This window comes from Phocoena sinus, chromosome 11 (genome assembly GCF_008692025.1).
Source record: "Phocoena sinus isolate mPhoSin1 chromosome 11, mPhoSin1.pri, whole genome shotgun sequence".
In the NCBI taxonomy this organism is placed as follows: Eukaryota; Metazoa; Chordata; class Mammalia; order Artiodactyla; family Phocoenidae; genus Phocoena; species Phocoena sinus.
Window position 1 is genome coordinate 52,316,289 of NC_045773.1, and position 14,642 is coordinate 52,330,930.

Consider the following 14,642-nt stretch of genomic DNA (forward strand, 5'->3'; position numbering starts at 1 on the left):
TGTGCAACTCTGTCCAGACTCATGCGGGACCATGCACCAGCCCCATCCCCACCCTGGTCCCCCAGCCTCATGGACCCTCAGCTGCTGCTTGCAGCTGGACCATCTTCTCTGGCCAGTGGTTCCCAATCGGGGGTGGAGGGGACAGGCAGTTATTTGGGGTGCCCTGGAGGGGAATTCTTGCCCGCAGTTAGGAAATCCACATGCTCTGCAGCCTGAATAAATAATGCCTCATACCCGCGTGGTGCTATCATCCTTCCAGTGCACGCGGCTATTGCCGTAGCTTAAATACGAGTGCCTTTAAAAGTGTTTGATGATGGGCCGTGGTGCTATCATCCTTCCAGTGCACGCGGCTATTGCCGTAGCTTAAATACGAGTGCCTTTAAAAGTGTTTGATGATGGGCCGTGGTGCTATCATCCTTCCAGTGCACGCGGCTATTGCCGTAGCTTAAATACGAGTGCCTTTAAAAGTGTTTGATGATGGGCCGTGGTGCTATCATCCTTCCAGTGCACGCGGCTATTGCCGTAGCTTAAATACGAGTGCCTTTAAAAGTGTTTGACGATGGGCTTCCCTGGTGGCGCAGTGGTTGAGAGTCTGCCTGCCGATGCAGGGGACACGGGTTCGTGCCCGGGTCCGGGAAGATCCCACCTGCCGCGGAGCGGCTGGGCCCGTGAGCCATGGCCGCTGAGCCTGCGCGTCTGGAGCCTGTGCTCCGCAACGGGAGAGGTCACAGCAGTGAGAGGCCCGCGTACCGCAAAAAAAAAAAAAAAGTATTTGATGAAAAGAAACGCTGCAGTAGACGTTATACAGTTCTCATTTCATACTGGACATACAGAAGATGATTTCTCCAAGACCCCTTGCTTTTGGAAAGGACATGCGGCTGCTTCTGACCAATGGTATCACCTTTGAGCCAAAGAATAAAAGAGAACCTGTAAGATCCTTATGTGCTTATTATCTTCTTTGATTTCAGTTGAAGAAAGCATGTGTCATAGAAGGTGTCCCAAAGTCACAGTGGTGACTCCATTAGCCTTGCACCGTGTGACTTGTGAAAAAGATATATTTTCACACCAGCAACCAATGACTGATATAAACTCTGAAGAAATAATAAATCTTTTCTTATTCACCTCTAAAAAAATAAAATAAAAGCATTAAGAAATTCCCCAGTCCACCCATGTCACTGTTCCTTTTCCAAACCAGCAGACACCAAAAATACTACTATGACTTAAAATATTACTACTATCACATTTGGCTATAAAGGGACAACCATTGGTTTCTAGATGTTAACAAGTCTAGACAGTTATTTAATGCCAGCATGCCCAGCAGGGCAAGAGGCGCTCCATTCCTCTCTCTGTGAAAGGTGAGGGCCCTTTATCCCCGGGAAGTATTTACGGCTTTGCACACCAAAACTTCTCTACAGGGGAGTTCATCACTGTCTTGTTCGTGAATGGGCAGAACTGGAAGCTTCTTGAGCCACAAAAAGGGGGAGGGGGCTGGTCACACAGACTAAGGGACATTTGTGACTGGCTATAAAAACGCTACTGAAAACCTAATTGCAAACAAGTCTTAAGTGACACGAGAAATCATTCATCACATATTAAGCAAAAAAAGCATTTTACAACCTGTAGAGTATCACCCTTCTTTTGTAAAACCAAAACAAAACCAACAACCACAAATTATCTCTCTCCTATGAAATAGTAGAAAATCTTACTTTAAATATCAATCTTGGGGGAGAGGGAGTGGGAGACTCTAGTTTCTTCCCTGTTTCTCAAAGTTTCTACAATGAGCAAGTATTACTTCTGTTATTGGGAATAAAGCCCATAACTTATGTCTCATCATTTTTATTTGTTTGACCATTGATGGACAGCAGTTTCTTGTTCTTGGATCGGGATTGGGCTGGGGTCAAAGACTCTTGACAGTGAGGCTCTTTGCTGCCCTTAACTCTGCAGCTTCCAGGAAACAGGGCATGGGGGTGCAGGTTGCATTTGGGAACCAAATGATCTGAAACAGAACACGGAGGGGTGGGCCATTCTGGGCTATGCTAGCTCATTCTCCACTCACAGGTCTATTCACGGTTATATCGGAGGCTGCGATCCCCCAAAGTCTAACTCCATTTGGAATCCCGGCTGTGAATGTCCAAGGGAAGACCATACTTGCTCCGACCTCCTAGAAAGTCTTTAGGATGCTCTCTCTGGCCAGAAAACTCAGGCACTCTCCCCCGACTCACACACCCACTTCGGCTCCTTCAATCGTATTTCTGACAACTCACCTCTTTAGAATCGCAAATAAGTACTTGCAGTGCCTTCCTTCTATACTGAAATGAATAAGATGCATCCTGAATATGAGCCTAATCCCTGTGACAACCAAACAAAGCTTCCACAAAGTTCCAAAATGACCCCTAGGGGGCTGTACAGCCCCAGGTTGAGAACCATCACTTCAATGGTGGGTTGATATCGACATGATTACTTCTGGGCTAGTCTCAGAATAAGGACCATATCCTCAGCACTATCTGGCAGACCCTAGATGGGCTAGTCTTGGAATACTTCTCCAGACTCACCCACATCACTCCCAGCCTTGTTCCTTCCCTCCAACCATTATCACTACTCCTTCCTCCAGCCTCAGAGCCATTGTCTGTGCTCTTCCTTCTTTCGGTAACACTGTTCCCTCATCCTTCAAATATCCTTTCCTCAGAGAAGCCCATCCTTACCTCCCAGACAGGGCAGACCCCCTAGTTAATTCTCTATGACACTGAGGACCTCTCTTTCATAGCTTTTGTCCCAGTTTATAATTTTATATTTAAAATCATTTGATTAATACTTTCCCTATTACAGCATAAAGAGAACAGGAGCTGACCTGTCTGGTTTACTCTGCTTTCCACACTGCCCTAGCATATAGTAGGTGCTCAATATTTACTAAGTAAAGGAACCTTCTTGGAATTCCCCGGTGGTCCAGTGGTTAGGACTCCATGCTCTCACTGCAAGGGCCTGGATTCAATACCTGGTCGAGGAACTAAGATCCCACAAGCCCCGTGGTGCAGCCAAAAAATAAAAATAAAATAAAGGAACCTCCTGGAAGACACTTAAATTTCCATCTTTACTGCTTATGAAACTACACACTGATTCTCCTTCCCTATTATGGTTCTGCAAATGTCCCAGTCACTGCCGAAAGGATCTATCTTGTTAACGGCTGTATTCCACACGCCTTGCTTGCACAGAGGTAAGAAGAGAGCAGATGCTCAAGAAGTGAGAGAAGCCTCTTTCTATGTGTCAGGGTGGGAAGGGGAAGAACTGCCCAACACTGGCCCATGTCTCGCCCTACCTCCTTCCTTTCCACCACCCCAGCATCACCCAGCTCTGACTTACGCACACTGAATAAGGACGTGGAGAGGCCAACGGGGCACGCCCAGCCCGACACACCCAATTCATCTCTCAAGATTCAACTCAAATGTCACCTTCGTCTTCCCTCCATCCTTCCTCCCTTATGTGGGCAACCACAGAGCTTTCATCTCCCCAACCTGGGAGTTTGGGGACTTGTGCGTCTCCTCAGAACCAAAGATTCCTTGAGGGCAAGGGCTTTGTCAAATCCATCTGTTTCTGCAGAAATGGAGATGAACACGGCACTCACAAATGTCTGCTGAACAAACAAACTGATGAGGAGTGCTGGTGGAGCCCTGAGCAAGGCCCTCTGGATCCCTGCAGCTCAGGCCCCTCAGGGATCCAGGTGATGCCAGGAGACCCGGCTCCAGCTTACACTTTGTGAAGTTCCAGATGGACATTCCTTCCTCGAGTAGTGGACTTAGGGAGACTCCCAGAAAAGAGAAGAAGGAGGAGAATGGGGAAGAGATGGACAAGGGGCTCAGGCAGAGAGTCCTAAGTGGTCTCGCTGTTGTAATATGACCATCCAGCAAGGGCAACTTCATTCCCAGGGGCTCTGCTCAAACCAGCCTGCAGCCACACGGCAGTCCCCAGGGAAGGAAGATGTGAGAGTCTCTGGGCACAAAGAGAAGCAATCCTCCCAGTCTTTGTTCTCTTTGGAACAAGCGGCCCATCACTGTCACCTGCAACTTGGCACAAGAGCCTGATGTAAGAGGCTAGCTTAGGAGCTTAGAGTGAAACGGAGGTTTCTCTTCTCCATAATCTTTGTCCATTAAACTCATGGACCGAAACGGAGGATCTGACCGTGATTTTTCTCCACCAAACTCATCATTCAGCTCCTGATAACATTTTCCAATGCTCAGTTAAGGCCTGACCCACTCCCACCCATTTTTTTTTAAGGATGGGGAGGTAGGCTGGTCCCCTCTATTTGGCTGATCAGATCTCTTAGCCTGAACCCCAAAAATGCCTTGCTCAAAACCAACACAGCTCAGCATAATTCTTTTTGTTAGTAACTAAAATGCCTCTACTTCCTAATTTTTAGTCCATCTAGAAGCTCTTCTTTGAGAAAAGGGAACTAAGTCCCTCTTTCCTTCAGGTCTGGCCCAAGCAAGAAACCAGAGCCCCCTCTACACACACTCAGCACCCAGAGTAACAGAGCTGTGGATGCCTGGGCAGCCCTCACCCCGTGTCCAGGCCTGGGGCTGGCCCACCTTGGTAGGCCCTGCCTCTGGATCTGTGACCTTGCGTCTAACCCACATCCCTTCCTTGACCCCCCCCCCCCTTTCAAAACTACCACTTCCCCCTCACCATTCTGGCTGCAAACATGACAAGGAGTGGAGTCACAAAGAGCCCAGCCCAGTTTCAAAACTTACCGAACAAACGGGAAAGGTGTCTAAAATTTTTAAATTGTAAGGAAGAAAAACATGGGAAGGAGAACAGGCCGGGAAAGGTCTGCGCTGCTGGAGGTCCCTGCAGCGCCGGTGGCACTCGGCGCCCAGGCCTTCCTCCTGCCCGCTCCACAGTGACCCCCATTCCGGCGACTCCCGCTCTCCCCAGATAAGTACCGGCTCCCCAAAAGGCCTTCCCCATTGACCGCTGCCGTCCAACGGCCCCGAGAACCGGCCCGCCCTTGGAACTTGAGGGGCAGGGCCCGGGACGGCTGCCCCAAGGGTCCCAGGGCTTTCTACCCCAGTGAACGCCTGGCCTTCGGACCCCGCGCTCGGGCGAGGGTGAGCCCCGAGCAGGAAGCCCTGCGGCGCGGGGTCCGGGGAAAAAGGCGGCGGGAGAAGGTCGGCTTCCGCGGCCTGAGCGCCGCCGCCCGGCCGCTCTCCACCCCCGGCCCGGGTCCGAAGCGGCGCTGCCCGAGAAGAGGAAGGAAGACACACAGGAACTTTGGCCGTGGTTTCGGTCACCAGCTCGCAGGCTCCGCAGAGTGGCTGGAAAAACTTGGGACCTCCGAGAGGGGGCGGCGCGAACAGGCCTGCCGGGTGCGCCGAGTTCCAGCGCGGGGACTGCACGCGCAACTCGCCCGAGGAAGCCCCCTCCAACTTGACTTGGGCGGCAAGACCCCCGCCCGGGGAGCGATGCTCCCGCCGCGGGAGCGGCCCCTCCGCGGCCACCCCGTGTGACCCCGGCTCGCGCCCGGGCCTCTCTTACCATCTGCGCCACTTTCAGCAGCGCTGCGTGGGTGCGGGGGTAGACGGGGTCCAGCAGCCCCTCCGAAGAGCTCGCGCCCAGCTGCCCCGCGCCGGCCCCGGCTCCCGGGGCGCTGCCGCTGCTGCACGTGGTGCGGACGAGCCCGGGTCCGTGCGACATCGCGCGGCCCTCGCCGGCCGGCAGCCTCCAGCTGCCGAGGCCGAAGGCCAGAAGGGGAGAGGCTGGGTGGGGCCTCGGGGGCGTGGCTCAGGGGCGGGGTCCTGGAGTGGGGCGGGGCCCGCGCCCCCGGCCCGCGCTGAGGACGCCCACCCAGCCTCCGCCGGACGCGCGGGGGAGGGCCTGGCCCGCGTTCTCCGGAAAGGTGGCGGCAACCCCCGCCCTCTGGGAGGCGCGAAAGTTGGGCTGGAGGGAGGAGGGAAACGGACGCCCTGGGCCGTGGCCTTTCCGAGATGGGCGAGGCCAGGGCACAGCTGGGTCTCAGCCTCCTGGGATCTGGTTTGGGTGCGGCTGCGGGTATGTGCTAAGTGTACTTGATTGAAGTATAACTCACATACACTGAAATGCCCAAACCTTCCGTGTTCAGCTCCGTTAATTGTTCTGTATGTGTATGTACACCTGTGTAACCACCGCCCACAGCAACAAATACCGGGCCGATACCCCCAAAAAAGTTCCCTCGTGCTCCTTCCCTCTTTCTGTCACTATAGATTCGTTCTGCCTCTTCTCAGACTTGATGTACTTGAAATAATACAGAATATTCTCATTTGTGTCTGGCTTCTTTCACTCAACAAGATGCATCGAGATTAATCCCAATAAAGCTATGGTGAACATTCTGGTGAGATTTTTTTGGTGGACAGAAGCTCTCATTTCTCCTGGCAAAATACTTAATGAGTGGGTTTGCTGGGTCACAAGGTGAACATAGGTTTACTTCTAGTAGAAGCTGTCAAACAGTTAGAGATGCTACATTGCACTCCTTCCGGGTTACTTTTAAAATGAGCAAGCAGGACTACAGAAATGAAATGTTATCAGTGTTCTCTCTGAGCAGAGTGTCCCTGTGGCCAAACTTGATATATCTCCAAATGTTTCGAAATAACACAAAAAATCTACCTCATGACATCACTGGATGCCTGTGCTGTCCTGTCATCAGAAGACTGTCAATGTGGCAAAGTCTTGATAATTCTAGAATGTGGAGATAATCATGCAATCTCTGTTTTGACAAGTCTCCCAGGTGATTCTGATGACCACTCAAGTTGAGCACCATCATTGCCAACGTTGAGGCATTTCAGGAATTGTAATACCATGTTCTCTACTTGTGTGTACATTTGAAAGTTTTCATGACCAAAAAAAATTGCCTCTAATATCTGTTTTCTGTTTAGATAATAGTCACGGTGCCTTCCATTTCGTTCTCTATAAAACAAAGATAATTGCATCTCGGGGCTCCTGTGACAATGTGATAGCCGTGCAGGCGCTCTGTGACAGCTCCAGATGCATGTCGTTTTCCATACAGATTTACATCTTCACTTCTGTACTTTTCCAAGGCTTCGGAACCCATCATGGAGATGACAGGGGGTCTTTGTTGAAGTGAAGGCTTCAGGGAAGCAGAAAAACCCAGCAGTGGATAATTTCCCCTCCTTCCAGGGGCCTTCATCCAATTCTCCAGCAATCTTCTAAATCAGTGATTTTCAATGTATGGTCCCCAGCCCAGCAGCACCAGCATCACCCCGGAACTGGTAAGAAATGCAAATTCTTAGCCCCACCCACCCCCATCCACCCCAGACCTGCTGAATCAGAACCTCTGGGGGTGAGGCTCAGCAATCTGTGTTTTGGCAAGGTCGGCCCTCCACCTCCCACGTGATTCAGATGCATGACGGAGTTTGAGAACCACTGGCATTTCCGGAGTCCACTGGAGCTGAGACTTGGCTGGGTTTCTCGGACTGCTGTTGGCCCACGTGCCACCCAGCTTAGATCGGAAATAATCACTGCTGGTGGCCACTCTGTGTTAATCATTTTATCATGATCACTTAAAAGCCCGAGCGAGAGGCTTGGCAGCACAAGAGCTGCGTGCTGGCCCGGAGTGCAAGAAGAGGTTCCACAGACCAGACCTGCGGCCAAGTACACGGAGGTGTCTACACGGGGTGATGACTTCTTGGTGGGAAGGGCTGCCCCCTGGGGAGGAAGGGCTTTGGTGGGTGCAGGGCTGGGTGCACTCAAAAGAGTGAGGGGGCCCACCCACCTTTGCCATCTTGTCTTGCCACCTCTCCAGCCACATCTAGCAGCTTCCACTCCTTTGGACCCCATGCTCAAGCCTGAATGAACGTCACGCCCTCTGCTATATCACCCTTCTGAGTGTTTGTCTGAACTCCCTTCTCCACTCACTGATGGCTGGTTAACAGCTCTTTATCCTTCAGTGTGTGTGGTTGAGATGGCCCCTCCTCCTCCAGGTAGCCTTCCCTGACTTCCCACCACTTTCCAGTAAGGGTAAGGTGACCCTGGTGGTCTCCCATCATTTGATTAGGAAGTTGCATGGTGATACTGTCAAGTCATCTTTGGAAAATACCACCTGCCACGACTCCTATGAGGATTAGATAAATTAAGGCCTGGAAAGTCCTCAGCACAGTGCCTGGCATATAGCAAGTCCTCAACAGTGTGCAGGCTCTTCTGGGCCTTTATTCTGACATCCATGGCACCAATCACAATGCCTGGAACACAACGGTGCATCTTTATTACTTTTCAATTTGATAGTGGAAGAACCATTTATTTATGCTTAATTGCCATGAAGCCCAAGAATAATCGTGACTATCAGGTGTGACTAACAGGTCACATCAATTTCACTGGTCTATTAAATTAAAACTAAGTCTGAACATGAATGCTCACTTTGCATTATTTGTTGTGCATAAAGAATAATCTTCTACTTGAAAATGGGGGGAAACCTATCTGGAGATTCAAGAAAAGAGTAGCGTGGAAAGAGCACTGGATTCAGAGTTAGAAGACCTGGCTGGGAATCCAGGTGCCTTGGAGCAGGAATCTCCAGATCTGCAAAGCAGGGGGCGGCGCTGCTTACTCACAGGGCTGCTGTGAGGAGTGGATGAGATTACACGTGTTCAGGCATTTGGTACACGTTAGTGAACCCTGAAATAGGCTGGGATGGAGGACGGCTGTGTCTGGCAGTTTGGGGCACTGGCAGACGGGCAAACAGCATTCTGAGCCAGGGCCTAGCAAAAACCAAGCAAGCAAACAAAGCAAAAACCTCTGGGCTGCCCTTGGTTCAGACCTGCCCTTTTTGTTCATAAACCTTGACCAGCTTACATGCCTTGTACCATGTCCCTCCGATACCCCCAAGAAACGTCTGTAAACAACTGAGGGACACGAAACATTGCTAACGCTTGCTGCCCTGCTCAGGATGTTTGTACTTGGTTCCTGCCTACACGTGAGAATATGGCGCTGACTCACACAGGTGGTCCCCGAATGACCCCCACCCCCGCCCAATGTGTCTCTGGAAAGCCCACCCTGTATGGTGGATGTCACGTTGCAGACTGATGTCTGGCAGTGGTTGATGAGAGCATGGTGACACTGGATGGATCAGCAGCGGAGCTGACCTTGGACAATTTTCTCTCATTTTCTGATAATTTCCTGTGTGTTGCCGTGACTCCTCAAGTAGACTGTAGGCTCCCTGTAGACCATCTGCTTTGTGAATGCTCTCCACTGGCTGTGACTTGCTATGCTTTGGGGCTGTACATTTGCAAGAGTGGGGCAATGGAGGACCCCTAACTCCTTTAGCAGTGGGACAATCTGCATAAAGGTCCTGGTTTTATTTGCTTGACCTTTGGAATGAGGAGATGGGACTTTGGTTGCTGGTCTGCCCATAAGTGAAGTTATCTGGACCTCAGTGTTCTTATTCGTGAAATGGGCTGATAGCGCTCATTTTTGAGGTTCAAACAGAAATGGATCTGAAAATGTTAAGAAAGGTAACAAAGCAACATACAAATGTAAGGAATAATTAGCTTTTTGTGCTAACGTTTTCTATCAGCATCAGTATTCCTATGAAGTTATCAGGACAGGGGAGGGAAGGAAGGGGAGAGGGAGGAGAGGAGAGGAGGCTCTTTTTCCTTCTTTATCCATGAAATCTTTCATAAATGAAATAAATGATGACCAAAGATGACTACACTTCCCTTCAAAAGGAGACCAAGGAATGGGCATAGTCCTCTGAATGGTTTTTATGCAATGGCTCTGGTCACCTGCCCATAAGAGAACTTGAAGATGTTATTTTTTCCACAAATAATAAGGATCATTTTTTTTTTGACCTACTGAAACCACTGCCTTCTCTTGTCTTTTAAAAATATTTATTTCCTGATGATGAAGGTATTTCCTGCTCATTGTAGAAAATTGGGGGAAATTCAGAAAAAACAAAGAAAACTGAAATCACCCCACGATCCCACCACCTTTTACAGTTTGGTTTGTTCTGCCTTTTGTAAACTCCAAGGTATACCGCAAACATTTCCTGTTAAAAATTACTCACAAAGGGTTTTTAGTGGCAGCATTGGTTTTTTGTGTGTGCACAACTTATTTTTCTCCATTATATATTTTTAGGAAGACAGCACTTTAACAACTGCTCTTCGTTTTTTTTTTTTTTTTTTTTTTGTGTGTGCGGTGCGCGGGCCTCTCACCGCCGCGGCCTCTCCCGCCGCGGAGCACAGGCTCCGGACGCACAGGCCCAGCGGCCATGGCCCACGGGCCCAGCCGCTCCACGGCATATGGGATCCTCCCGGGCCGGGGCACGAACCCGCGCCCCCCGCACCGGCAGGCAGACCCCCAACAACCGCGCCACCAGGGAAACCCTGCTCTTCGTTTTAATAACCAATCTAGCAACCACAGTTCAAGCACAGCTTGAAAAATGTGTTAAAAATACAAAGTTAAATCATTAATGATGGTGACTCTGAATAAACTTGGGTTGTAGTGCATTCATTTCTAAAGTCTCATTCAATGGATTTAATTAATTATTGAATCATTCTCCTACTGTTAGGGTTTTAGGCTAATTTAGTTCTTTTCCCCCCCCATTATACATAAGACTAGGATTAGCATCTTTGTGCGTGAATCTTAGACTCCTAAGAGAAACATCCCCGAGTTCAAGGGAATGGATAACTTTTAAGGCTCTTCATATGTATAGTGAAATAGATTTCTGGAAATGTACCACTTCATCCCTACAGCCTATGTAGTTTTCACCTGGTTCCTTTCCTCACAGTACAGATGTTCTCTATCCACTACGCTGGAGGAGCTGGAAGCTCAGTGATGTCATCATTAAGAAGTTTCTTTCCCCCTCCATCTCTCTTCCAGTCACCTTCATCCCGCGACTGGCTTCTCCTTGTGGTCGCAAGATATTTGCCAACAACTTCCTGCCTACGCATTTCCTCAGAACTCCTTTCCCAGAACTCCCCAGCAAGCCTGGTCACGTGCCCCTGCCTGAACCAGTCGCTGTGGCTGAGGTGGGACTGGCTTAGGCCATCCCTAGAGCACAGTGGAGCTGGCTTTCCCTGAAGTTGCTGGGGTATAAGTGGGTGGTATGGATGTGCAATAAAAACTAGGGTAGTCGGATAACAAGAGGCGGGGAGAAGGGATGCTGAGGCAGCAACAAGGTCGGCTACGTCCTGGATGAGTTATTCTGAATATTCTAGAAAAAAGTCTGCCATTGACACAGGTTTTCTCAAAACACACCTTCCAAATGGAATGTCTCTTCAACTTTCTTGCCACTCACCCTCCTAAGTTTCTGAAAATCATCACCTCTAGATTGCCAAGCACTTTCCCCCAAACCTGAACCTCTTTTATATACACCGAACACCTAAGTTTACTTATAACAACACATATTCTAATCTTCCCCATTATCCTAGGTCATCAGCACTGGAACAGTTACCTCACCTTCCTTTACAGCTGTCTGCTTACAACTGGCAGCAAGAACATAGCCAGAACATTTATGTAAGGCCAAGTTAGGAAATACTTCTCAGGTTGCCCTGTTTCAGCGAAAGTGTGCACACGTCTGCCCCAGGCTTATATGGGCTTTCCTTGGAAATACGGCAGCTCTGGTCCCAGACCACCACGATAAGGCAAGTCACAAAAATCTTTTGGTTTCCTGGTGCATATAAAAGTTCTGTTTAGGGCTTCCCTGGTGGCGCAGTGGTTGAGAGTCCGCCTGCCAATGCAGGGGACACGGGTTCGTGCCCCGGTCCGGGAAGATCCCACATGCCGCGGAGCGGCTGGGCCCGTGAGCCGTGGCCGCTGAACCTGCGCGTCCGGAGCCTGTGCTCCGCAACGGGAGAGGCCACAACAGTGAGAGGCCCGCGTACCGCAAAAAATAAAAATCCTACCCATCACCTGAGCCTTCAGTGAGTCCTAATCTTTTTGCTGGTGGAGGGTCTTGCCTGGATGTTGATGCTGCTGATCAGGCGGTTGCTGAAGGCCAGGGCGTCTGTGGCAGTTTCTTAAAATAGGACAACAGTGAAGTCGGCTTCATCAATTGACTCTGCCTTTCACAAATGCCTTCTCCGCAGCCTGCAGTGCTGTTTGATAACATCTGACCCATAGATCTTCTTTCCAAACTGGAGTCAATCCTCTCAAACCCTGCCACTGTTTTATCAACTAACAGTCTGAACCCTCGGCTGTCATTTCAACAAGCTTCACAGCACCTTCACCAGGAGCAGACTCCATCTCAAGAGACCACTGTCTTTGCTCATCTGTAAGAAGCAAACTCTCTTCTGTTCAAGTTTTATCAGGAGATGCAGCAATTCAGTCCCATCTTCAGGCTCCACATTTAATTCTAGTTCTTTTGCTGTTTCCACCACATCTGCAGTGACCTCCTCCACTAAAGTCTGAGGGCTGGAATCAACTTCTTGCAAACTCCTGTCAATGTTGATATTTTTTACCTCTTCTCATAAATCAAGAATGTTCTTAATGGTATCTACAACAGTCAATCCTTTCCAGAAGATTTTCAATTGACTTTGCCCAGATCTGTCAGAGTAGTCACTATCTATGGCAGTCAAAGTCTTATGAAAAATGTTATTTCTTAAATAATAAGCTGAAATGTCTCCTTTATCCATGGGCTGCAGAATGGATGTCGTGTTAGCAGGCATGACAACAACATTATCTCATTGTACGTCTCCATCAGCGCTCTTGGGTGATCTGGTGCCTTGTCAATGAGCAGCCATATTTGGAAAGGAATCTTCTTCTGGGCAGTAGGTCTCAACAGTGGGCTTAAATAGTCAGTAAACCATGTTGTCAACAGATGTGCTGCCATCCAGGCTTTGTTGTTCCACTTACAGAGCACAGGCAGGGTGGACTTATTAGCCTAACCCTTAAGGTCCCTAGGATTTTCAGAATGGTAAATGAGCACTAGATTCAACTTAAAATCACCAGCTGCATTAGCCCATAACAACAGAGTCAGCCTGTCCCTTGAAACTTTGAAGCCAGGCACTGACTTCTCCTCTCTAGCTATGAAAGTCCTAGATGGCATCTTCTTCCAGAAGCCTGTTTTGTCTACACTGAAAATCTATTGTTTAGTGCAGCCACCTTCATGAATTATCTGATCTTCTGCACAACTTGCTGAAGCTTCTACATCAGCACTTGCTGCTTCACTTGCACTTTTATGTTGAGACGTCTTTTTTCTTTAAACCTCATGAACCAACCTCTGCTAGCTTTAAACTTCTCTTCTGCACCCTCCTCATCTCCCTTAGCCATCACAGAATTGAGATTTGGCTTAAGGGAATGTTGAAGCTGGTTTGATCTTCTTTTTATCCAGACCCCTAAAACTTTCTACATATCAGCAGTGAGTCTGTTCTGCTTTCTTATCATTCGTGTATTCGCTGAAGGAGCACTTTTAATTTCCTCCAAGAACTTTTCCTTTGCATTCACAGCTTGGCTGTTTGGCACAAGAGGCTGAGCTTTGAGCCTGTCTGGGCTTTTGACATGCCTTCTTCATTAAGTTTAATCATTTCTAGCTTTTGATTTAAACTGAGAGACATGTGAGTCTTCCTTTCACTTGAACACTTCGAGGTCATTGTAGGGTTATTAATTGGCCCAATTTCAATATTGTTACATCTCAGGGAATAGGGAGGCCTGAGGAGAGGGAGAGAGACGGGGAATGGCTGGTTGGTGGAGCAGTCAGAGCACACACATTTACCGATTAAGTTTGTCATCTTGTATGGGCATGGCTTGTGGTGCCCCCAAACAATGAACAATAGTAACATCAAAGATCACTGATCACAGATCACCATAAGAAACAAGAGAAAGTTTGAAATATTGGGAGAATTACAAAAATGTGACACAGAGACATGACGTGTGAAAATGCTGCTGGAAAAATGGCTCCTTGCTCCACATAGGGTTGCCACAAACCTTCAAATTGTATAAAAACACAGTATCTGGAAGTGCGGGTAAGGTGAAGCGCAATAAAATGAGGTCTGCCTGTATGCCTGGATTATTTTTTTCTGTGAAAATTCTCTCTTTTCAATTTAATAATTGTCTAGGGAACAGAAATACAGACTTTTAAATTGATTTTCTACCCAGGGCTGCATCTTCAGTTAGTGGTTTTAAATGTCTGTCCTCTACGCAGAGGTATTTTATGTATTTAAAATCTTTTGTGTGCTGATACCCTGAAGGGATTTTCCTATGAAGGGAGCAATTTAAAAATGTACAAAAGCAACTGACACTGAACATTCTTGTCTCTAGATTTGCTTATAGTTTTAAAATATTGGCTAAATATTTACCTTTGGGGGCTATGAGTTGGAAATAGCAATGGAGAGAGATTAAATGCCTAAAGCATTTCATTGATTTGCCATGAGTGTGGAAATACATCAAATTAAAACCCACCCGGCTCTATCAAAGAGAACGTGATGGTTCTGGAAGGGCTGAGAGGTGAATGCAGACAGCAGAGTGTAAGCACACCCTATACTATCCCTGTAACAACATTTTTCAACCCCAGAAACCTATTCTTCTTGTTATGCTGGCTGTGTTGCATGTGGCTTTGCTTTTGTTTTTTTCTTCTTTCTCGAGAGAAAAACTAAACCCAGTTCAAAACTTACAGCTTTAGCTGAATAACAGAGAATCATTTTGTTGTCTAAAAACCCACACTTAAAAAT

The 14,642-nt window shown here is 48.4% G+C and overlaps 1 protein-coding gene across 1 annotated transcript in view; it reads right to left on the reverse strand.

Moving 5' to 3' along the window:
- CMTM7 (CKLF like MARVEL transmembrane domain containing 7) overlaps positions 1–5,754 on the reverse strand; it is a 42,982-nt gene extending 37,228 nt beyond the window's left edge. The window contains exon 1 of the mRNA XM_032647632.1: positions 5,527–5,754. Coding sequence (XP_032503523.1) covers positions 5,527–5,685 — 159 coding nt within the window. The 5' untranslated portion in view covers positions 5,686–5,754. The remainder of the gene's footprint in view (positions 1–5,526) is intronic.
- Positions 5,755–14,642: the final 8,888 nt, after the last annotated feature.